This window comes from Crocuta crocuta, unplaced genomic scaffold (assembly GCF_008692635.1).
Source record: "Crocuta crocuta isolate KB4526 unplaced genomic scaffold, BGI_CrCroc_1.0 scaffold812, whole genome shotgun sequence".
Taxonomy (NCBI): domain Eukaryota; kingdom Metazoa; phylum Chordata; class Mammalia; order Carnivora; family Hyaenidae; genus Crocuta; species Crocuta crocuta.
Window position 1 is genome coordinate 512,000 of NW_027530976.1, and position 25,282 is coordinate 537,281.

Here is a 25,282-nt window from a genome sequence, read left to right on the forward strand (position 1 = left end):
ACTAATGTACATAATATTTTTCTTTAGATTTCTTAAAATATATATACATATAATTATAAGAGTAAGGTTGGTAGTGAATAGGAAGTATACAGAGGAGAGATTGTGCATTACAGAAGAATTGAAAGAAATGTTGGATATATGAAAATCAATATGTGAAGAGGCCATAGATTGGAGAGCTATCAAAGTGAAAGGACTACAACAGAGACTTCATTAGAAGATGACAAGATAAATATGAGGTCGAGAGACAGAGATGATGAGAGAAAAAGATCAAAGAGTGACATGGGTACAAGAATAAGGGAAGAGATAGGATCAGAAAGTGTAGTATGTGTTGATAAAACTAAACTGACATTATTATCATTATTAATAATAATATTAATATTGTCTTTGGTTTCCTCATTTTTGCCAATAGAAGATTTTGGCTTTATAAGGAAGCATATTGTAATTTGAGAATTGTGAGTAAAATTAATTTTAGATTTCTAAATGTCTTTCAATATGGTATGAACAAATACAATAACAATTCTCAAGGAATAGCTATCTTTAATCAGTGGAAGGTAGAACATTATATATTTTAAAATCATACAATACTTCAAACATTGTGGAGAGAGAACAAAGCTGTCGCCAGTAATGCATGAATGATCGGTATTATAGAAGTACTTTTCTGATAGAACACTTCAAATACCATTTGGCTGTCACTTCTCCCTCGTTTGCTTTGTATCCCATGGAGATGATCTGACCTTAAGCTTTTGTTAGCTTCAAAGAGAGCTCCATTCTTGCCTCATCTCTGCAGGGTTGAAGAAACAGACTCTTGGTTAACAACAGGAACCAAATTGATTTTAATATTGTGTAATCTTTACTCTGATGCAGGCAATGTTATCTGGGCCATCTCTGTGGTTTAGTGATTATAGGGCTGGATTAGAGTTCAAAATACAAATTGACTCTGTAGATCTAGCATAGCTATTAGGTCCCAAGGTAGAGTGTATTAGGTGGCCTTCTTGACAGTCATCTGCGATTATGTTAATACACCTCCTTAGTGGACTTGTTACTTCCACCTCAGTATATGCAACCAGTCTTCTTCATTGTTTTTGGTGCTTATAATTCTGGAAAGGGACATTATATCAATAATATCACTATCAATATTTAATCCTGGAAAGGGACAAAATATGAATGTTCTTCGGATATATCCAGTGAGCCCTCACTCAGAATTTCAGTCCATTATGTTAAATAGACATAAAAATATGTTCTTTAGTAAATATATATTGGAGGCTGAGATAATAACAATGGGTAAAATTATTACAGACTCCTTTGAATTATGGATCTGACCAAGTATCCAGCTTTACTGAAATTTTAATCATAAGGCACAGGAAGCACTGTTTAAAACGGGTTCCAGTGCACGGTCTGATGCAGAAAGGACAGACCTGGGAACTTCAGTCACTGGAGGTCAAGGACTTCTTTCTGTTTTTCCTGTGCCTTATGATTACCTAAGTGAGAAGTCCTTGAAGCTTCCACATTCTTTCTTGCTGTGTCAGAGTACGCAATTGACCCACTTTTATAGGGGAGATCTGAAAGAGATGTGACATTTTCATTACTTGCACAGAGGATAGATTATAAAAATCTCCATTTTATACTCACATAATTGTATGACTTTTTCCAAACACCATGTCCCATAAACCATAGCTTCCAGGTTTGTTTACCAGAGGCAAAGCTAGACAGTTACCATTTCATATATAAGGACTCTTCCATCAGTCACTGCCATTACCTTACTTTCCAGGAGGAGTGATCCCTTGGTAAAAGGAAAGACTGAATGGCAGACCTGCTGCAGAACCATATTTTTTCTACATACTTTCTAGGTGATGTGGATATAGAGATGAGTAAAACAATCTTTGCCCTCAAATATTGTTACAGTCTATGGAGAGGAACACAAAACCAATACCAAAGATAATAAATCTGAAACCCTAAACATGGTACATGACATATAATAGATCTCTCAATAGATGGCAATATTTTAAAAAATAGTATTAACAAGGCAGTAGTGAAGCTATAACATGGTTTAATATTATGAGAAAGGTGAAGTCTTAGTGGATAATACAATTGGTACAGGTTTCAAGTTTACACATTCTGCTGACATTTACCAATTTTTCAAGTGCCAGATACTATATGAGGATAAATAAGACAGCAATCCCAGTTCCTGTGAGCTTTCAGTCTTAGAGGAGACACAGCCAGGTAAACAAATAATATACTATGACAATATGTTATGTGAAATAGGTGTGACAGAGGAAGACAAATACTGTTCCAATTTATGGGTGTATATTCTCACTTATGTGTGGAACCTGAAAAAGCTTCAACTCAGAGACAGAGGAGCATGGTGGTTACCAGGGTTTCGGGGTATGTTGGTCAGAGTGTACAAACTTACAGTTATAAGGCAAATAAGCTCTGGGGATCTAAGTTACAGTACAGTAACTGTAGTTCAGAACACTATATTATACTTGAAAGTTGTGCGCGCACGCACACACTCACAAATGAAATTATGTGGGATGATGGAAGTGTTAAAAGCATACATTATGATAAGGGTGCTTTAAAAAATCTATTGATTAGCTTTAGCAGAGCAACAAATTTGGCCTTCAGAAATGCAGAATCAATGTGCAAGTTAAATCTTGAGGGATGAGTAATCACTGACTGAGTAAAGAAAGAAGCTAAAGGCCTTTCAGGGGGAAGGAGTGATGTGGGCAAAGCACAAGGGCATGGGAATCTGTGAATACTTAAATAGGTTCTCCTTGGATGATGATGAAAGAAAAGTAGATTGGAGTCAGTGATAAATGATGCCAGCAAGAAGGAATTATAATAAGAATGACAAACATTGCTACTAAGTTTTGAGAAGTATGTTCCGGGTACAGAATTAGGTACAAATGATGTGTCCTGGGTGCTTATAGCATTTTAGGAAGACAATATTAATATTTGGATTTTATAAATTATAATCTAGTCCAACAGCTAATTAGATATGGTGTTGGGATTTGCATGCAAAACTGAATTACTGAAAGCCCATTCTGTCTCTTTGATCAACCTCCATGATTCGAGCTCCCATAGGTTTGGGGTTTGCACACTGACTTAATCTAATAGGCAAGTAATAAACCACATCAGCAACAGTTAGTCCCTATCCATAGACTGTATGCTTCTGCAGTAGTGAGCTTGCTGGGAAATATGGTATCAAAACAAGTTCACTACCACTCCCTTGTCCTTTCTGTCAAGGTTGCAACTCCTGGCCTCTCTTTAACACAAAGTGTTTGACCACCTCCACCTTGAAGGTTTCAGTAGGGAAATGAAGAGATTATTACTGAGTTTCAGAAAGATATATTGGTCAAACGTCTGAAGGAAAATGGAAATTTAGAGAATGTAGGCTTAGAGGAAATTACTAGAAGCCTGCTGTAAAAATTCATGAGAATGTAAAAGAACACTATTTTTCCTGCTCAAGAGAATTCATAGCCAAACTCCTACTTGCAATTCTAACCCAATAAAACAACCAAAAGTGACTTGTTAGAGCCAGCAGTTTTATTTGGGAGTACCATTATCCTTCACTGAATGGAGGTGATTTTTGGTTGCTCAGGGAGGGGATTCTTCTGCAATTATATCACTCTTTGCTGAGACTCAGCATTGTCTATGCAAAAGTGTAAGGAGCAAAACAGAGAATTCTCGCTGTGAAAATCACTTCTTCTAAAGAGATGCTTCAGTGCCATATAATAGTTGCCACTGTGGTGCTTTGGCTTTATAGAAATTGCCTTCCTGCCTGGGGCTCTTCATCCAAAAAGAAGTCACTTCTTTGGGTGACTGGGTGGCAGCTTTTATTTATCAATTATTCTATAATAAATGACATTGTAGTTCTACCTGATCATGAATAAATTTTACTTCCTTTTGGACTCTGTTAGCGATGTTGAATTCAGATTGCATGACGAGCTACAATGTTTATGAAAACAGTATTTCTACAGCTAAATTTATTAATGGTATGTTAGTAGCAGAGAAGGATAGTTTGAGTTCTTTCATTCCAGGGAAAGAGCTCTATAACAAAGAAGAAGTACCAGGAGGCTAAAAAGTCACTTTTAGTTCACATAACGTTTGATCCAAACATTTACACAACATCTTTGTCACTAGCACTTGCTAGTGACTCTGGATATTTCAGTGAATATAGTAGTGTCTTTGGAATTGCAAAATACAACATAAAAGAAAATTGTTCTAGAGTTGAGTGAATGTTCTTTGTATTCAAGGACATCTAATTGTTCAAAAAAAAATTCTGTTGAGTAACTTAAAAGATCAACTTGGCTTTTTTTTAATGATTCATGAATTGGGCAGCATCCCACCTAGCAAATAGAAAGGAGCTCTGAAATGCTTTACAGAATGGGAGGCTTCCAGGTGGAAGAGGGCAGAAACAAGGAAAGAGTGGATTACCCCATGTGGGATACAATAGGTCTATCAGGCCGATTTCCTCACTGCTGCTGAATACAAAGTCCTGAGCAGAAGTCAGATGCTTAACTGACTGAGCCACCCAGGCACCGCTGGAAGTGTTCATACCTTAAATGTTATCCATGGGGCGCCTGGGTGGTTCAGTCAGTTAAGTGTCCGACTTCAGCTNGTTCTATATATTAATGTTTATTTTTTGGACTTTTATAGGGATGCATTTTTATTGTAAAATAAATAAAAACATTTAGAATGGTAGGCAATAAAAACTTGGTACATTTAAAAATATGTTAGCATTACAATCAAAAGTCATAAGATTATTTTATGTTGTTAACATATGTATTTAGGTAAGCTGTATGACTTTTCCCCCAGAAAATTTGTATGATAATGTGCTTGTTATCATACAAATAAAAGAAGTCAGTCAGTTCAAAATGACATATAAGGCTGAAACTGCTTTCTTGTTCTGATTTGCTATTCATGGAAAACAAGTACAAAATATGAGCGGTTTAGGGATCTAGGTCACTGGCCCAGGATTCCACATTAATTCATCTCATAAAAGTACAAAGGATGATCAATCAACTTTGTCAGCCTCTAATGCCATCATCAGAGTGATGATGAGCTAGAGGAAATTATAAGCTATTTATAAATTTCTCTTAAGTACCTAGAAATATTACTTTGGATTTTATGACTTTAAAAGGATAGGATTTCTTTTCAAGAGCTGTGTAGTGGCAAACTTAAAATTTCTAACATACCTAGGGATTCATACATCTATTAGAATATTTGCAACAAAACTGCTTATACCTTTTTTGTGAATTTAAGTAAACACATACCTCTTAAACAACATCTAGACAGTAATTATGCATGTGTTATTTCTTTAATATGCCTCAGATCTCAATGATTACAGTTAATTTTCTTTCTTATGTTCCACCTGAGAGTTATGAATTGACAAGAGGAATATTTTTATGAACTACAAATTTCAGGGAGAAAAAAGTCTGAAGTATATGGCCATTAGGATTTTTAACTGCTAAATTGCTTTAGGTTGTGCCTTAGAGAACACAGAAGAAAATGTGAGGACAAAACAGAAGAGATAAAAAATAATAGTAAAGACGTTGTAAAATACTATGAGGACAGAAAATAAACAATGAAATACCCCAAAGTATGAACTGGGCATCTTAATAATACAGCCTTGTCCTCCCTGGACGAATATATTAGTGTCTCTGGTTCATGTGCTTAATATTCATTAGAAGTTGTTAATGATGGTGACCCTCCTAGTCACGATAAGATCCTTAAGTGCCTTAGATGATTAAAGAAAAAAAAAACCAAACTCAAGTACCAATTGTTGACTTATTCTTTAAAGCCTGCAAAATGACCTTATGTTAAGGTTAATGGTGTGTAACTTTTTCAGATTTATAAAGTATCTCTTCAGAGACAATGCCTCCATACAGGTGGTTTATAGGATATAATGATCTCTTGAGGTTTGCGTCCTGACCTAATCTAATTTGTTCATCTCTCCATCATTAGGTTCTTTTTGTAGATACTGGCAGTTTCTAAGACTCAGAGGGAGATGACTATTTTAGTTCTCTCATAACCTGGCTGTGAGTTACCTTGTGACAAGGGCAGTCTTAGGCTGAAGGTCTCTAGATGAACAAAAATTTAGTTGCCATCAGATACACATGTGCTCATATACATGTGGGTACAATGCATGCAGACATTACACACACAGTTATGCCCTCTATTCTTTGATCTCCATGGAGTCCCAGAGGAGTTGCGATACAACTCTGCATGACAGCTTCCCTAGCAGCAGACAGGATGTTCCAGCTCCCGAATTCAGCTCTCCTTCCAACTGGAGTCAGGAAGAACTCTCCCTGCGCAAATGAGTGGAATCCTAAGCCTAGGATGCAAAGTGTTTCTAAGCTGTAGGGCTTGCTTGATTTCTATACCCTATTCATGAAAGGCTATTTGTGTCTGGACAGACAGGTTTGGTGAATCCACCTATATCCTGAATATGTCTGGTTTTACTATGAAGCATTCTTCAAACATTCACAAGCCACCTGATATTTTGGAAACTAAAGATAGTCAAAGTACTTGATGCAGCCAGTTCTGCTACATTTGATTAGAAGTTTAGTGAAGTTTTGACTAAGGCCTTCCAAATATTACCTAACCATATTATAGGATGCAATAAAATTCATTTTTAACATCTATACAACTCACACAGTTTATGCTGTAAGTATTCTAAAGTAAATTTTAGAAAATGTAATACTTTGCTTCTATAGGTGCTTGTCAGAACCACTAAAACTTATGAATATAGTTGGCTTCAAGCAGACACTGATAAAATTAATGAGATTTATTGAAAGTTCTATTTCTGTTAGCCTTTGTGATTGCAGCAAGCCTTGCAATATCCAGCTTAATGTAGTACATATTCAGACATACATTTACTTTAAAAGGTAATTCAGAAAATGTAATTCCTGAGTTGTCTTTGGGTGAATGAGGGAAAAACTGGAATTTAAAGTTTCATTGGCATTCTACATTTATGCAGAGTATGTTCTTTTGTGGACATATGTGTGAAATTCAATCATTCATTTATTCCACGAGATTTATCAAGCGTTTCCTATATTGTAGGCAGACACCATAAGGGTAAATGAGATCTGGATCCTGCCTCAGGAAGTGTACCTGTATGTGCATAAGGCAGGTTCAAAGCCAAATCTTGAGCCCTTGTTTTCATTTTATAATTAGTGTATACTCATTAAAAACACTTGGTAATAAAGTGGATAACCCCATTAAAATCATCCAAAACTTGTATATTTTAAAAATTAGTTTTCTATTTTTAAAAAAGGGTAATTGTTAGTTGTAGTCAAGTGTTATTTATAATTTATTATACTTAAAAAATCTCTCCACATTTCTTGCTTATGGTTGATTTTTATCCTTGATTTCCAGGCTCAATGAAACCTATTTCCACATGCCTTTGTGTCACTGGTCTATTAATAAGGAATAAAGAAAAGAGCTTTTAATTTATCTGGAAGTACCTCATTTTCTTTTTGAAAAAAAAAGCTTCTTGACACTGAGCACAGTTGAAATATATAAGGAATAAATAAAGAGGAAGTAAACAGAAGGAGTAGTACTTAATTATAGGAGAAAAGTAGAGAGTAAGAAAAATTCTACAAATTGAGCTTTGATCTAATTGCCAGCTGGCTATCAATAGCTTGCTTGTTAAAAGCTGTTAACAGTCTTCTGTAATTATAGGTATTGTGAAGTAGGGCTGGGAGCTGGAAAAAGAATAAAGCTCTAAGAGGAAGCTTTCTTGAATTTAAGAACTCACTTCCTGAAGTTGATCTTTGGTTATAGCTTATAAGTGTCTCAGAATCTCTTTTTCCATGTATTGCTGTTCTTAAACTTTAGAAAGTTTGTTATTTGATAATTTTAGATGAGAATATAATTCATGAATGCTTTCATTCCAATTGGAAGTGATGGGACTTTTTTGGTTGAGACCATTTTGAATGATAAAATTTTAGATCATCTAGCTGCAGATATTTTTTCTCCTAAAGATGCTGTTCCATTAGTGTATTTTAGCCAATTCTCCCAGGAAATACTAGGTAAGATCTGATGGAATTAATCAGTAGGAAATTTTCCACTTCATGAAGCAAATTATAATTAATTTGATTTTTTATAGTTTTATTCTGATAATCAATAAATATTTTTAAATCTTGAAGATTATTTTTTTCCAAATGGTTGTAGTTATAATAATTAAGAATACTGGTTCCAGAAACAGATTCCATTGCTTCTTGATTGAGTTCCATTCCATTTAAGTTCAGCTCAACATTTTATGTGTAAGACTTTGTGCACTCTGTGTTTCAGTTTCCCTGTATTTAAATAATTTAAATAGATGCAGTTGTTGTGACATTGTTATATCTACATCAAGAAGATGTGATAATTAAACAAGTTGTTCATATGGAAAAGTAGTTGTGGCACATACAAATTGTTCAATAAAGGTTAAAGGCTGATAGCTATTATTATTGATATTTCAATTATTATTTGTTGATGATGACTCATAAAGCATTTTCTCCCATGTGTGACTTTTGGTAAAAATCACACACACACACACACACACACACACATTTTCTTTGTCAAATAAGTTTATGAAACCCTGAATTAGGCAAAATAAATTTCTCTGTTTTTATATGCTCGTGTGCATTGAAAATTTTTCAAAGCTGTATATAGTCGTGTGTATAACTTATCCCTGGTTTATTGACCACATAACTTTTCAGTATAAACACCACTATAGCTCACAGTGGACAAGTGGAGACTTTTCAGGTAGGAAAAAGGTCCCAGTCACTTAGGGTCTGTGGTGCCTGCCTTCGTGCAAACGAAAAGCCAATAGCACTTGCCAGACACTCATAAAAACCAGACTTGCTCCACACAATCCAAACAGCAGCCTTGGGGAGAAATACCACTTGTAATGCTGGTTGGGATCCAGTAGTTTAGGGGAACCCAAACATGTCTTGCTTTCTGGGGAACTGGCCATCTGGAGTCCTCCAAGAATGAGGATGGTGGAATGCTTTTGATGACGACTACTCCATAAACAGTTTGAGAAGTGGTTAAACAGATTTATATATATGTAAAAATAAACTGAGCTCTACACGTTAAGTTTTGCATGCTGTAGTACATCTGTGTTACTTCTCAATTTTTAAAAAAATCCCTAGATGACCATCACTGGTATATAATGTGTATTGTGAAGGATGATTTAGAATTTGACTTCTTTGTTACATTGTAAGATCTTTTTCTCCATCCTTGCAGTCAAGTGATCTAAATTTTGGTGTTTTTTTTTTTTTCCTTTCTTTCCATTATGAAAGAATTTGAATTAGATGTCATTGCAGTATGTTAGTTGGTAAGAATTTAGGATGCACAGGTAAATAAAAGGCAAAACAAACAAATAAACAAATATATTCAGTTATATTTCCTGTCAGGGCTCAACCACAGTATCGTGCTATTTAGTTAAATAAATGATTATTATTAATGCTATTAATTTATCCAACATAATTATTAATTAAAGCTGACATTTTCCAATAAACTCAATTTGCTTATAATAAAAATCTACATTTCTTTGATCTTCGGCAGGGAAGATGAATTAACACTCTAAGCAATTCTTTTGTCATTTTGGTGACATGAAACAGAGTTTGAATGGATATGGCCATAATGTACAAGATTTCCTTTGTTTTCAGAGTGAAAAGCCATTAACAGTTATTTCAGGATTACTGTGTTTATGACACTTGTAAATTGATTTGTGGCTTTAGCCAAGTGAGGGGATTGAACAAAAGCCTTTGAATTTCTTTGTGTTTATCCTTTCCCAGTTTGCAGGTGTTAGAGTGATTCTGATCACCCTTCAAGTTTATGGAAATGTGCTGGCCTTCCTCCCAGTAAAACCTAATTCCTGAATCAGGGGAATCATTTACTCTAGCCTGGCAGTCACAGGAAAAGGAGTTTTATAAAGGGACACTTGAGGTCAGAGGGAAGTGAAGGTGACATCCATCCCATCATGAAAATGTCAAATGGCCTTATATAAGACAGCTTGTAGCAGCTCAGTGATTCTTAAGCCCTTTTAGTGTGAAGAGAAAATAAAATTTAAACAATTCCAAGTTACAGCACTGTCCCAGACTATTACACAAATCCATTGAGTTATTTTTAAAAGTACAATTTGGATGTCAGTGTCATAATATATCCCTTCCTGCTGACTATCATAAAAGTTGCTGGTCTATTTCAAGCTTCCCGAGTAGAAAAATGTTGTTTAATGATTTAGCATGCATGAAGTTAATTCTGATGTCTAAAATTCATAGTGTCTAAAACAACTTAATGCTGTTTCTTAGTGAACAGGAATGTCGACACAGCACTTTTGGGGGGCTGTTTACATTCCGTGCCTTCGTAAGAAATGACATCCAGGCTGTTGCTGGCTGCTTTGTGTAAGCTGCTGCCACAGAAAGGAGAGTTTGAAAAATAGTGATCCTAGTGATCCTAAGAGTTGTTTTTTCTTCTCCAGACTTGCTTTGATGTATTTTCTCCTGAGAAAATTCACCTGAACATGTTTGTGAATAATTAGTGACAGAAAATGCCTGGGAGGTGAAAAATATCACCGGGGTAAAATTTACTATCCCAAACCAGCTGCCTTTTTAAGCTGCTTTTGGTCCATTCACGATACCACTGGATTTCATTCTTTTTCCAGTAAGGTAGGAATCTCTTTACTTTGGAATTCAGGAATATAAATTTGTGGTATCTCATTTGCTTAAAGGAAAAAAAATGATTTATGATACAATGGGACCACTAGAAAACCAGAGTGTCAAAGATTTTGAGTAAACATGACACCATTACTGTCAAGTATAAAAAACAAGTGGTTATTAGGAATGATTATTATTCAGAACATGTTAACAATAGCTGAAGACCTTTTTATGCTTACTTTAAAATCATTTGTGTTTCTGTTCAGTTTAGAGCAATGACGTATATATATAAATGTAAGTAATAGTCCAAAGAGACTATGAACTCTTACCACATTTTATTCATACTCTTTGCCTTTCTACTTTATTAATGCAATTTAACAGATTCCAATGGAAATGTTATATAAAATCAGCGAATTAAGAATCAAAGCATTAAAAAATATCAAAAGCCCTAAAGGTTATACTAATAGCTACCCAGATATAAATAATTACTATAAATTGGGCTTGTATTTCCTTTTGTTGGGCCATGACATTAAAAACACACAAAGCAATAGGAACACATACTGTGTTTTATTATAAACTTGTTGTGCTGGATATACAGAACATATACACTAACATTCAAAGGGACCTCAAAATTATTTTTATTTTTTTAATTAAAAAAAATTTTAACGTTTATTTTTGAGAGGCAGAGAGAGACAGCACATGAGTGGGGGAGAAGCAGAGAGAACAGGAGGACTCAGAATTGGAAGCAGGCTCCAGGCTCTGAGCTGTCAGCACAGAGCCCGATGTGCGGCCGAAACTCACAAACTGTAAGGTCATGGACCATGTCTTGAGCCTGAGTGGGACACTTAACTGACTGAGCCAGCCAGGTACCCCTCAGAATTCTTTTTATATGCTTATTTATTTATTTATTTACCTATTTATTTATTTGGAGAGAGAGAGAGCAGGGGAGGAGCAGAGAGAAGGAGAGAGAGAATCCCAGGCAAGCTCCATGCTGCCAGCACCGAGCCTGACATGGAGCTTGATCCCAAAAACCAGTGAGATCATGATCTGAACTGAAATCAAGTCAGAAGCTTAACCAATTAGCCACGCAAGTGCCCCTGGACCTCAGATTCTGTAATGTAGTTCAAACAGAGTAGGTCTGATTGCATGGAAGCCTTAAGGGAGACTTGCTGGCTATTTACCATTTTTGTGTTAAAAGTATATCAGTAGATGTTGTCTACCTTTTCCTAAGGAAATCTCCTTACTGTATTGGAATATTTTAGGCTTATTTCTCATTTCAACAGACTGAATAGCCACATTATAAATGTCCTTATTATAGAAATATTAAAACATACACCAAAATAGAGTAGTATAAAGAATCCTACTATGCATGTAATACATAGCTTCTGTAATTCTCCATATTGTAAGAATACTTTTTTCTCTATATCAGTTAGCTACTTCTGCATTGCAAGCCATGCAAAAGCAGATTGATTTAATACAATAAACATTTGTATTAAATATTTGCTGTTCTTTTTTTAAAGTTTATTTATTGCTGTCTTTTTAAAGTTTATTGAGAGAACACGCATGTGTGCACACGCGTGCGCGCGCACACATACACACACAAACACACACACACAGGAGTTAGTGGGAAAGGGCAGAGAGACGGGGTGGGGGCTGGGGGAGAGACCCCAAGCAGGCTCCATGCTGCCAGTACAGAGCCCAATGTGTGGCTCAACTCAAGAACCATTAAATCATGACCCAAGCTGAAGCCAAGAGTCAGATGCCTAACTCACTGAGCCACCTGGGCACACCAATTTATTGCTGTTCTTAAGTCTGCTGTGTCTTTGTGTGTGTAGAGGAGGAAAAACATTTTTCCCCATTCTTTTAGATTCGTGGTGGGTCTCTATAACAAACAACAGAAAAATGAGAAAAGCATACACATTTATGTAAGTTTTATGTGACATAGAAACCTTCAGAAGGAAATGAGGACATGCAGAAACATGTTAATACTAGGTTTTATGAAGAGCAGAAAGTTGTGGAAAATGTAACAAAAGGAGCCTGGGCTGAGAGTTGTCAGCTGTGGAACCTTAGCAAGGCCTGCTCATTCAGCTTCATCTCCATGTCTCTCTGTCTTGAGAGAGAAGAATACTCACTTTCCCTCCAGGTATAGTGGGCGCACGTCTCACAGGTGGGGTTTAGACCTACTTCAGGGGAAGGTCACAGTCCTTCTTAGTGCCTGCCCTTTCTAAAATTTCTTCAGCTTAAAATATTCAGTGTTCCAAGGGTGCTGTCTTTGGGGGTGGTGTATCCTGAGATTTGCCAGAAGATACTGCTGATCTTAACCGGTGTGGACTGATACTGGCCAGGCTGGCCTTTGTAGTTATGTGCAGCTGGTGGGTCATCTGGGGCTGGCTCATCTAAGAAGGCTGCCCTTCACACTTAGTGGCTGCCTGCCTATTGGCCAGGAATTACACAGAGTGATGGAGTAATGTCTCTCAGCATCCAGCAGGCTAGTTGAACAGCTAGAGAGAGGCAGAGAGAAAGGATGTGCCATTCTTCTTGAGGCCTAAGCTCAGAGCTCGTTCTGTCAGTCAAAGGCCAGCCAGATTCAAGAAGTGAGGAAAGAGCTTCTCAGTGGGAAAAGTTGGAAAGTTATACGCAAAGCACGTGGAGATGAGGAGGGGAGAAGAACTGAAGACTTTTGGTCATCAATCTACCACATCCCCACCCTTGAAAAAAATTTTATAGAGAATTTTAAATCTGTATCATTTCACCACTAAAAACTTCAGTGAATAGACTGAAGTAGTTAGATGTTACAACTATAATACAAGTCACACAAATTAACTCTTTGGATCAGAATATTACAACTGGATATTACACCCTAATTATCAGTAACAGCAAAATTATCAATTGTCACCACTAGTAGTAAATGTCATTTGTGATTCTGTTAACATTATCTCACTTAACCCTCCTAAGAGCTAAAACTCTTCATTTGTAGAGATGAACAAGAGACAATGGATAAACTGCCCAAGGCCACATGGTTGTGATAAGGATTTNATTTTATTAAAGCATGGGGACAGTGAGAGCTGAGGTGGGGTTGTGAAGAATGGCTGGTTTTATACTACGGATTCGGGAGTTCAAGTCAAAAGGGAGGTCTCCAGAGGGACTTTGATATGCAAAAGAGGACTCCTAAAATACCTGAGGCCTTGCTATTGTCAAGCTAAAGTTGTTTTCTCTCTAGTAATGCATTAACATTAGGATAGTAGGCAATTCCTGGGGAAATGTTATACTCTGTATTTGTATCAAGTATTTGTCAATGGGCTGCGGCTTACGAGGAAATTTAATTTTACCTGTTTCCTTCTTGCTTTTGTTCCCCATATCATTATGGAGGGGTGATGTTGGGGCTCCAGAAAACTGAGTCTGTAGGTTTCTGTAGATTAGGCTATTGATAAGATTGCCTTTTTCTTATAATTTACTAAGATATTTGGAAATTTGATGGAGACCCATGTCCTGTGTGACTATGATCTCTAGCTGTTGGCCATTTGTTTTCTTTTCTTTCCTTTGTCATTGAGCAGCCAGGAGTGCCTGAAGAATATCATACACATCCCACACTCATAGGTGTGCTAGCTTGTACTTTGTCCTCAGCCCCCCAAATCCTCCCTCATCAATAGTAACTGATGGCTTTTGAACCTACGATATTCTGACTCCGTTTTTCATGATTTTATGCTCTCACTACACATTATTGTCTCCTGTTAGCTGACCTGTGGGCCCCACTATCTTTAGGTGTACTTGGAAGGTGAGGTAGAATGGACAAAGGATAAGCCAACTTTCTTTTCCATTCCTTAAAGCAGATGATGAACTAAAGTTAAGGGAGTAAGTTGTTCCTAGATTTACCACAATGGAGCTATTTTTAAAACATCAGAGGGATCTTTGAGGTCATTTTGTAATGTTAATGATGTATGTATATTAGAGGCTATTATGTGGAGGGAAACAGAGCTTTATTCCCTTACTGTTGGATTAGAGTGCAGTATGCAGGCCTGTCTGTATTTCAGTTCTATCTCAGAACCAGTGTGTTCTTAATCTTAATCCTCCTATCTTGCTGGAAAAGCTAAGGCAGTTAGGAAGGGTCAAGTTGTTGCAGAAATCTGGTCTGGATCACTGGCAGAAGAACCAAGTGGCACTCGGAGATCTTGGAAGGGAGGAGGTTTATTTTACACTGATGGGCTCAGAGGAGATCATTCTCCAGAGGTCTGAGCCCAGAGCATCAGTAAAGGGAGTAATTTTTAGCCTGTTACTTCCGTATTCCTCATTAATGCATATGACAAGCAGGGTGGGAAGGAGAACCTAGAAGTGGGATCCCTTGATCAGGGACAGGTATTTCCTTATCAGTCCTGCCGATCATCTTATAACAGATTTTCCCTATCAAAGTGTATATGACACTGAAACATCTGTTTTCTTTTGAGTTAAATGTCAGAGATGGTTTTCTCTTTCCAAAGATGAGCTAGGATAGAAGGAAAATTAAACCCATGAAAATTCATTGATTCTTTTTTGGATCTGAGTTAATGTCATTAACATAAGCAATCAGACATCAGCTTTATGTGACTGGGCCTCAAAATATTTTAAGGTTATTTTGTTCTTGTCTTACTGTCTTTTCCACCCTAAGTTTCAATAATTGCTTTTATCTTTGAGGTCTGGTGTGAGGCATTGAATGAAGATTCTTTGAAGAAAAATAAATGGGAATATAATGTTACTGCTACCTTACTGTTGCAAAACAGAATTACTAAATAGTATGCCCTTTTGCATTCTGACAATGAAATTATGACTGGCATTCCCTTCTTAATATGATGGCTATTTGGAGGCTATCATCATCATCTAATGGCATTACATTTTAACTTCCAATGACTTTTATCTAACAACCGCTTAACATCTAAGTCTCCGGTAAATTGAAGCTAATTCCTGCAGGAGAATAGGTCAGATACAGAATTAACCATTCCATATTCTGGAAACTTCTGGTATCATCAGTGTTATGTCTCTTAATTTATAGCCTTATTTTAAGTCAAGGGTTCAATGTGGCATCCTTTTATGGGAGAGAATTTCTGTCATCAAGACTATGGAGTTAAAACGATTAAAATTCCCAGGCTAGATCATCACTATTGAACAGTTAGTGTCTGCAAGTTATTTTACTGTGGCAATTAGAGACCAGTGAGCTCACTAGTCTAAATGAGGAATTAATGGAAATTGAGCTTATAGTCACTTATTTGGCCATTCAGTATTTCTGTTTTCTGTTTCTGTATAGCTTGATGTATGAATCTCGAAATATGGTCCCCTAAAAGCATCATGGTTTTGAAAGTCTTTCTCCTTCCTAATAGAGGACAAGATCATTCAACAAATACATGAAATGCCCTTAAAGAAATCATCATTGAATATTAATGGGACAAAATATTAAGTAATAGATTATAGATAAAGAGTGACATGTAACCATAAATAATGAATTGAGATGACTATTATTGAAGTACTTCAAGAACACAGAAGGAAAGGAAAATTCACAGGACAAGCTATTAATATTTTCTTGTTTTTTCATCTTAGAAATAGCTATATGGTTCAGTATCTCCCAACTTTCTACAAATATTCAGTTCTCAGTTTTTGTAGTTAGGCAACATTCTGATTTTTATAAATAAAGTAATTTTTCCACATTTTATTTTGTTGATGAGAGTAATTCATTTTATCAAGAAAGTAGAAAGTAGGTGCCAATGCAGTGATACCTTTGAGAATATTTTATATTGCCAATATAAGTTACTTTTCATTTAGGGAAATTTTCAGAACCACACAAAAATATTTTTTTCTCAATTCCCATTTTTACAGATGGACCATTTGAGATCAGAAAATGCAAAGTAGGGGCACCTGGGTGGCTCAGTCATTTGAGTACCCAACTTTGTCTCAGGTCATGATCTCATGGTTTGTTTGTTTGTTTTGTTCTAATGTTTATTTTTATTTTTGAGAAAGAGAGAGACAGCATGAGTGGGGGAAGAGCAGACAGAGAAAGAGACACAGAATTTGAAGAAGGCTCCAGGCTCCCAGCTTCTAGCACAGAGCTCAACTCAGGGCTCGAACTCACAGACCCTGAGATCCTAACAAGAAATGAAGTTGGACACTTAACCGACTGAGCCACCCAGGCACCCCTAGTGTTTCTTGAGTTCAAATCCCACATTGGGCTCTGTGCTGACAGCTCAGAGCCTGGAGCCTTCTTTGGATTTGGTGTCTCCTCCTCTCTCTGTCCCTTTCCCCACTCTCTTTCTCAAAAATAAACATTAATTTAAAAAAAAAATTAAAAAGAAAGAAAAGGCAGAGAAAAGCCATTACTCTAATTCAACATTTTGTGGTACAAGTGGGTGGGATGGGAGCATTTTCCTTTATAATCAGTATAACTTCTCTCAAATTAAAATATAAATGGGATTTTGTTTCTTCACATTCTTAAAATTATGAAAAAAATAGCAGAATAGCAGCATTAGTTACTATTTTAAATGTGTAGTATTTTATTCTATCCATATATGAAAGATACCAGTTCATGATCTCTCCAGATAAAAGTTGAGGTGACATTTTAAAAAGCCTATATACTTGGAATTAAATATAATTTGATAGTTTGCCTGACTCTATATTCATTAATTTCTTTGTACCAGTTATAGGTGAATAACTAGAGTAATAGTTTGTTTTTATGGAGAAAGAAAATGATACATCTGAAAAACAATCACATTTTGAGCAAATTTACTTGTAAAAAAGCATTATAAGCAGTTTTTAGATATCTATTATCACATTGTTTCAGAAAAAAAAGGAAATGGTAGGAGAACATAATGGAAACCTGACATTTTAGTTTTTATTTCTATACAATATGGAATATATGAACATTCTGCTTAAATGTAAAGTAAATGAAGACATTATTTTCTACTTATACAACCCCCAAATTTGTGAATTCCAGTTAAAGTGGCTGGGATCTTTATCCATGGAACATTCATTTTTGCATTCCCTAGATCTTGCTGTTCACCTTTTATTAGTGTTATAACCTTGCATGTGAAAAGTTGTTTTGCCAGAAAAATCAAAGAGCAAATTTGTGATGTTTCATAAATGACTCAAATGCCTCTTATAAAGAATTGATTGAAAAAGAGCCACATTTTGAAGTTATTCTCATAGTCACTGACACCCACCCCCATTCTAGTGGCCTTGAGTGCTTTGAAGCAAAAAGTCCTCTGGCTGAAAAACATTGGAATGGCTTGTGGTTTACAATATAGCTTATATCAACTGTTAAAAAAAAAAACAAGTAGCAAAACTAATTATTTACTAGAAAACAGTTTCATCAAGAGGAAAATTATTGCAGCAGAAATATTTATTTATATTATATTGTCATTTCAGAGTACATGAGCTTAAAGTATATGTCTTTCTGTTTCTTTTTGAGTTTCCAGGTGAACTGTGTTTTGCTTGGCTTTAAACCAAAAGTAAAAGGAGACACTACCATTTTCATTCTTCCTAAGTTGCCTCCTTCCTGAGGAGCAATGGAGGTCCTGTTAGGTGGAAGAGGATTAATCGTGTCTCTAATTTGTTTCCTGTTCAAATTCTGCACAGCCACTGAAATACCACTTTCAGGTAAAGTGACAGCGTTCAATACCTACTTTATGGAATTTCATATTTGCATTTTCATTTTTAAGTAGAATACCTGTAGCTTGAGGATGTAATTTTTCTATCATATTTCTATTTATTTCCAGCAATCTGTTATCAGATTTTGTCACTGTCTTTTTAAAAATTTGGATGGCTTGTATTTGGATGCTTGTTACAATTATTTTCCAGCTCAGGCTTTTTGCCTCTTATGCAAAATTGACACATAACAACAAACATGACCTGTAGATCAGGTGTTTTGCTGTAAAAGATATTCCTCACTATTATCAACAGCTGTTACTTTTCTATGTTTCCTTAGTTTATTTTAGGGAGTGTCATGATTCAGAGATTAATGGTATTAAACCAACTATGAGAAAAAGAAACTGAATAAACTTTGTATATATTTTTTTCAAAATGATTATATATTTATGAATGAAAACAGTGGGGGCACCTGGGTAGCTCATTTTGTTAAGCGTCCCACTCTTGATTTTGGCTCAAGTCAAGGTCTCGTGGTTCATGGGATTGGGCTCTCTGCTGACAGTGCAGAGCCTTCTTGGGATTCTTTGCCTCCCTCTGTCTCTCTTCCTCCCCAACTGAAGCTTTCCCCTTCTCCTCTTCCTCCTCTCTCTCTCTCTCTCTCTCTCCCTGTCTTTCTCCCTCTGTCTCTCAAAAAAAAAAAAAACATTAAAAAAAGAATGAAAGGGGCGCTTGGGTGACTCAGTTGGTTAAGCGTCCGACTTCGGCTCAGCTCATGATCTCACAGTTAGTGGGTTCGAGCCCCACGTCGGGCTCTGTGCTGACAGCTAGCTCAGAGCCTGGAGCCTGCTTCAGATTCTGTTTCTCTGTCTCTCTCTGACCCTCCCCTTCTCACACTGTCTCTCTCTCTCCCAGAAATAAATAAAAAACATTAAAAAAAAAAGAATGAAAACAGTGAATTAAGAAAATATTAAAAAGCCATTTTTATACAACTAAAAATATAAGATGATTTCAACTCTGAAAATGTAGAGCATTCAGTAGTGTGAATTCATATCAAGAGGTCAGTGGTTTTATGGAAATACATATCATAACATACACAGTTCATTTAGTACTGTATCAGCTACATAACAGAGATTTGGGGAATTTGTCTTGTGTTGTAAGGACATAGGATACAAAAGACTCTTGAGAGGTTATTTAGATATTTTTATCCATACGCTTCCTGTATTATCCCTGCTGTCTTTTCCATATGTGATTTGGAGATTTGTAATACAAGAGGCATTGCTTGTTTAATTGAATCTTAGCATTGGAAATGATCTTCTCACATCCTCTAAGTTCCAGACAATTAGAGGAGTTCAGCAAGCTGAATAAAGATTAAGAGAAGTACTAACTCTGAAATGAAACTTTTCTTCTGAATTACTTAATCTGAATGTGAATAGAAAAGGAAGTAAGTCTCTGACTGTATAATATAATGTGTTTTTAAACCATTTTTCTGAGGGCCGCTTTAAATTACTTCCCACAGCAGTTTCACATCACACACTTTGGGCAGCCCTGCCCTATTAATTCAGCCCTAAGTGAGAATCCCTTCTCCAGTGTCTTAGACAGATTGTCAAGTCTCTCCGGATATTCTTACTTATTAAGCAATTCCACTTATCTGTTCTGTAGATGTACTCTGAGCCTACACACAATGTACACCAGCCTAGTTGTGAACATTCTGATCAAGAGCTGGAAATAAGTCATCTTCAGCAGATTCTTTTGATTTGAGTGTGATACCAAATTTAGAGCAAAGTGCTTGGTGATCCATGTGAGAAAGGGGTTAATATCTTACATTTCCCCCCACCCCCACACCCCCAGTAGAAACAAAGATGCAGAGATTCCAGATTCAGATTCCTGACCATATTCTCTTAAAATATACATTTTCAAATGTATATTCCCTCTTTTCTCATTTAGTTCATCAGTGGTAAAGAATTTCAAAGTTTACTGGGGCATCTGGGCGGCTTAGTCAGTTGAGCATCTGACTTCAGTTCAGATCATGATCTTGTGATTTGTGATGTTAGAGCCCCGTGTTGGGCTCTGTGCTCACAGCTCAGAGCCTGGAGCCTGCTTCAGATTCTGTGTCTCCCTCTCTCTCTGTCCCTTCCCTGCTCATGTTCTGTATCTCTCTGTCTCTCAATAATAAACATTAAATTTTTTTAATTAAAAAAAAAGAATTTGAAAGTTTGTATTAATCCATAGCACACATTTTTATTCTGGTTGTCTCAATTGCTTATGCATTTTCATGCTCTAATGTCCTTGGACAACAATTGTTATAAAATATTAATGACATGTTTTCAGAACAACTGAATCTTATCCATTTATTTCGGTACTCTAGAGCACTCACTAGCAAATGCAACTAAGGCAGGTATCCAGTTTGAATGTCAATGAGTCTGGTATCTCTGTAATTGGCATAATTATGGAGGAAAGGATTTATAATGTAGAATATATATTCTTATAAACACCCAAAGGTGATTAGTTCCATTCCCCGAGTAATTAGTTATTGCTGAGACTTTACAACCTTAGCAAATTTAAGAAAGAATAATGTTCTAATAAACAAGTTGCTCACAAGTTGTTAGCTGATATCTTAGGGACTCTTGCGCGTCATCCCTCATCCTTTGTAACTGTAATAAAATTTAAATAAAGAGAATTTGCAATAAGCTCAAGACTTGTCCTACTTAGAAATAGTAGCAATCAGAAATGAGGTAAATGTCACTGAAGGTATGAATGTTTTTTGCATGTTGTTAAAATATTCATGAATGTCCTATGGATAAAAACTAAACTTGGACTAATGTCCCTAGACTAGTAAAACTGAATTATCAGATTCCTTAAGCCAAAATTATGTTTTTAGATTTAGAAATAATAGCATTGAGTTATTTATTGTAGGCTGGCCATCACTGTTTAAAATGTGAACCATGGCCCTCTCAGGGTCAATGAACCAGTATTTATTTTTCCCAAATGATTATCGTATATTGTTACAAAATTATACATGGATTCAAAAGAACCCATGGATGTTGTGCCTAGCTGGCTCAGTTGGTGGAGTATTCGACTCTTGATTTCAGGGTTATGAGTATGAACCCCGTGTTCGGTATAGAAATTGCTTAAAAAATAAAATCTTAAAAAAAAAGGAACCCATGCATAAAATATTTTAATATAACAAGAATATGAAAAGTTCATTGCTATGACTTCAGATTTCATGTTGGAGTAAATGTTTAAGAAACTACTACTTGTTGAGTTCTGGTGTATATTTAAGAAAAATGTCAACAATCATCAGAAAGGAAGATAAAATATCTCACACTTTACTAAGTACGTTATCGGTGTAAGGCTAGATTTTCTTCATATATTTAAGCAAAACAACTTTTGTGACAGACTGAATGTAGAAGTAGATTTGAGAATCCAGCTGCCTTCTATGAAGATATTAAAGAGATTTCCTATAATGTAAGAACAATGCCACCATCCTCATTATATTCAGTTTTGTTGATAAAATAGATGTTTATTCTAATACATACAATTATTTAAAATGGATTAATAAAGAATTGTTTTAAATATTTCTCAGTTTTGATTTGTAATATGGAAAATATTCTTAGATATAATCCACGTGAACAAACGCATCTTAAAGTCTCCTATAATTTTTAAGAATGTAAAGGGATCCCAAGACCAGAAATTCTTAATAGCAGTTTATCTAGCTTGAATCCCTAATTTTACAAATGAGAAAACAGAGTGGCTCAGGGCCTGGCTAAATGTCACAGGGTTTAGGGTCCTATTTGTAACTCCAATGTGGAATATTACTTAGAAAAGTCAGGCTCAATGCCTTTCTGCAGATTGCTTTCTTTAAAACATACTTGCCTAAGTCGGTTTCCTGAAGCTGAATCATTTACATTTCCTTAATAATTTATTGCTGTCACCTTCCTTTCTAGAGATTGTAGGAACTGTATCAAATGGTAATGTATCACTTTGCAAATTGTCGACTGCTCACTGATAGTAGAGCTTTACATACATCCGTGTCCCCCTTCAAAACTTTATTCATGTTTGTATCTTTAGCATGAATATATTTATTTTGTAAACACAGTTCTCTGAAATGCCATCTGGCTACTTCACTTGATGAGAGATAAAGTCATCCGCCCAATTTTTAAGTTTTTCCTTTTTTTTTCAACTTTTTAAAATGTTTATTTTTGAGAGAGAAAGACAGAGCGCAAGCAGGGGAGCGCAGAGAGAGAACGGAATCCAAGCAGACTCCGGGCCCCGAGGTATTGGCACAGAGGTGGACTTGGGGTTCAAATCCATGAACCATAAGATCATGACCTGAGCCAAAATCTGATGCTTAACCAACTGACCCACCCAAGCGCCCCTTAAGTGTCTTGAAGGTTATCTAACTTGTCACACACTAACCAAGTTTTTCACAAGACCAGGAGTACTTGAATATGTAGAATCTATTTAAAAATACCACAATGTATTTTTATGGATGATTATTAGTGTTGAATTACATAAAGGGAGAAAAAAGTAACCTCAGGACCCCAGTAATAATGAAAGGAAAACTTATAAATGGGAAATGACAAATAATAAACAAACCCAGGGAAAAATACTTACTAACAAAAGCAATAAGTAGAAATAAAAATAGAGCAGGTTATAATTACCTTTGTAAAATTAGCAAAAAATTTTATCATTTTTAAATGCTGGTGTTCATTTGGGACAAGGATGTTGGAAACTGCTGTATTCATATTTTGTCTATAATAAATGTCCTCTTGTGAAATGATGTCATCATTTATCCAGAGTAAATACTATTTGTGTCCATGCCTGGAAGTTTATCATAAGTCACTAATTCAGTAACAGAAAAATTTATATGCTTGAAGATATTTATGGAAGTATATGTTACCTGGAAACAGAAAAATGAAAAAAATGTCCAAAAATAAGAAAATTATCAAATAAGTGATGATAAAATAATGGAAATAAAGAATGTAAAAGTAGTAAATTAATTATAATGTCTTAGAACACTATAAATAAAAAAGCAACTGTCAAAATGATTGAACTAAATTAAAAAATATATATACACATCAAATAGACTAAATGCCAATAATTTAAAAATAGAGACTTTAAAGTTGTAATGATATGACTGTCTTTCTTCTGCTTTACGAATTGTTTCTTTATTCTGGGTTTAAATAAAATGAACATGTATGGCAACATGAAATGAAATGGTAGCAGTAAAGTGTATATATTCTTTAAAATTAAAGACATTTTGCATAATCTAATTAAAAATAGGTAGAAGACAAAGACATTTTTCCAAAGAAGAGATACATAATGGCCAATAGACACATGAAAAGATGCTCAATATCACTAACCATCAGGGAAATGTAAATTAGACCACAGTGAGACATTACCTCACACCTGTCAGAATGGCTAAAATCTAAAACACAAGAAACAACAGATGTGGGCGAAGATGTGGAGAAAAAGGAACCTTCATACACTGTAGGTGGGAGAGCAAACTTGTGCAGCCACCATGGAAAATAGTGTGAAGGTTCCTCAAAAAAGTTAAAATAGAATTACCACATAATCCAGATATTCCACTACTTGATATTTACCCAAAGAATACAGAGACATGAATTTGAAAAGATATATACATCCCTGTGTTTATTGCAACATTATTTACAGTAGTCAAATTATGGAAGCACCCCAAGTATCCATTGATATAGATAGAAGAAATGATATAGATGAAGTGGTATGTGTATACATATATGTATATACGTAATGGAATATTACTCAACCATAAAAATGAACGAAATCTTGCCATTTGCAATAACATGGATAGATCTAGAGGGTATAGAGCTAAGTGAAAGAAGTCAGTCAGAGCATCTGGGTGGCTCAGTTCGTTGAGCATCCAACTTTGGCTCAGGCCATGATGTCATGGTTTGTGAGTTCCAGGCCCATATGGAGCTTGCTGAGCCCTCTTCCAATCCTGTGTCCCCCTCTCTCTCTGCCCCTTCCCCCACTCGTGCATGCACACATGCACTCTCTCTTTCAAAAATAAACATTAAAAAATAAAGACAATCAGAGAAGGACACATACCATATGATTTCAGTAATATGTGGAATTTAAGAAAAAAAAAAACAAATGAACAAAGGGAAAAAGGAGATTAACAGGCTCTTAACTATAGAGAACAAACTGATGGTTATCAGAAGGGAGATAAGAGAAGGGATGGGTATAATAGGTGATGAGGATACACTCATCACGATGAACGCTGAGTAATGCATAGAAATGTTGAATTGCTGTATTGTACACCTGAATTAATATAACGTCATGTGTTAACTATACTGGAATTTGTAAGAAATGACCCAAGAGTACACACCTCAGAAAAATTAATTAAATACATTTTTCAAAGAGAAAGTCAATTTTGTTCTGTAATTTTCACTCTTATGGTTCTTTTACCTATCAATACAAAAAGCATGTTTTCTTTTAAAAAATTTATTTTTAAGTAATCTCTATACCCAATATAGGGAATGAACTCTCAACCCTGAGATCAAGAGTCATATGCTCTACTGACTGAACCAGCCAGCCTCCCTTACAAAGTATTTAAGTTGTTTCCGTTATAGCTAAATTAACCTCACCCAGTTTTGCAGACCATGTTCTTTACATACATATTTTGATATTTAGTTCAGCAGGTTCCAACAATCATAAAACAGTCAAAAGTGCAAGTTGCCTTTCCCTTTGATGAATATTTTCAAATTGAATGTGAAGCTAAAGGAAATCCAGAACCAACGTGAGTATTCTTTCAAACAAATCATTGTTTAAATGCATACAGTATTTTTGCTTTTTTGTATTCTGACCACTATAAGCTTGTTGGACTGTAAATCTACATATGACTAACGTAAGGGTTGACAAAAGAATGATAGCTATGTCTATGAAGATAAAGTTTGGCTATTTTATATATGTTCTTCTGCAAGTTGAAATTAGTTTTACTGTTAAATAAATTACCTTATGTTAAATACTTAACATGGACTTTGGCACCATGGAAA

At 35.6% G+C, this 25,282-nt stretch overlaps 1 protein-coding gene across 3 annotated transcripts in view; it reads left to right on the top strand.

Moving 5' to 3' along the window:
• Positions 1–18,169: 18,169 nt before the first annotated feature.
• Positions 18,170–25,282, top strand: part of CHL1 (cell adhesion molecule L1 like) — a 78,556-nt gene continuing 71,443 nt past the window's right edge. For all 3 annotated transcript variants that reach the window (XM_077770157.1, XM_077770159.1, XM_077770158.1), the window contains exons 1-2: positions 18,170–18,260; positions 24,921–25,026. In XM_077770157.1, the coding sequence (XP_077626283.1) occupies positions 18,170–18,260; positions 24,921–25,026 (197 nt within the window). The remainder of the gene's footprint in view (positions 18,261–24,920; positions 25,027–25,282) is intronic.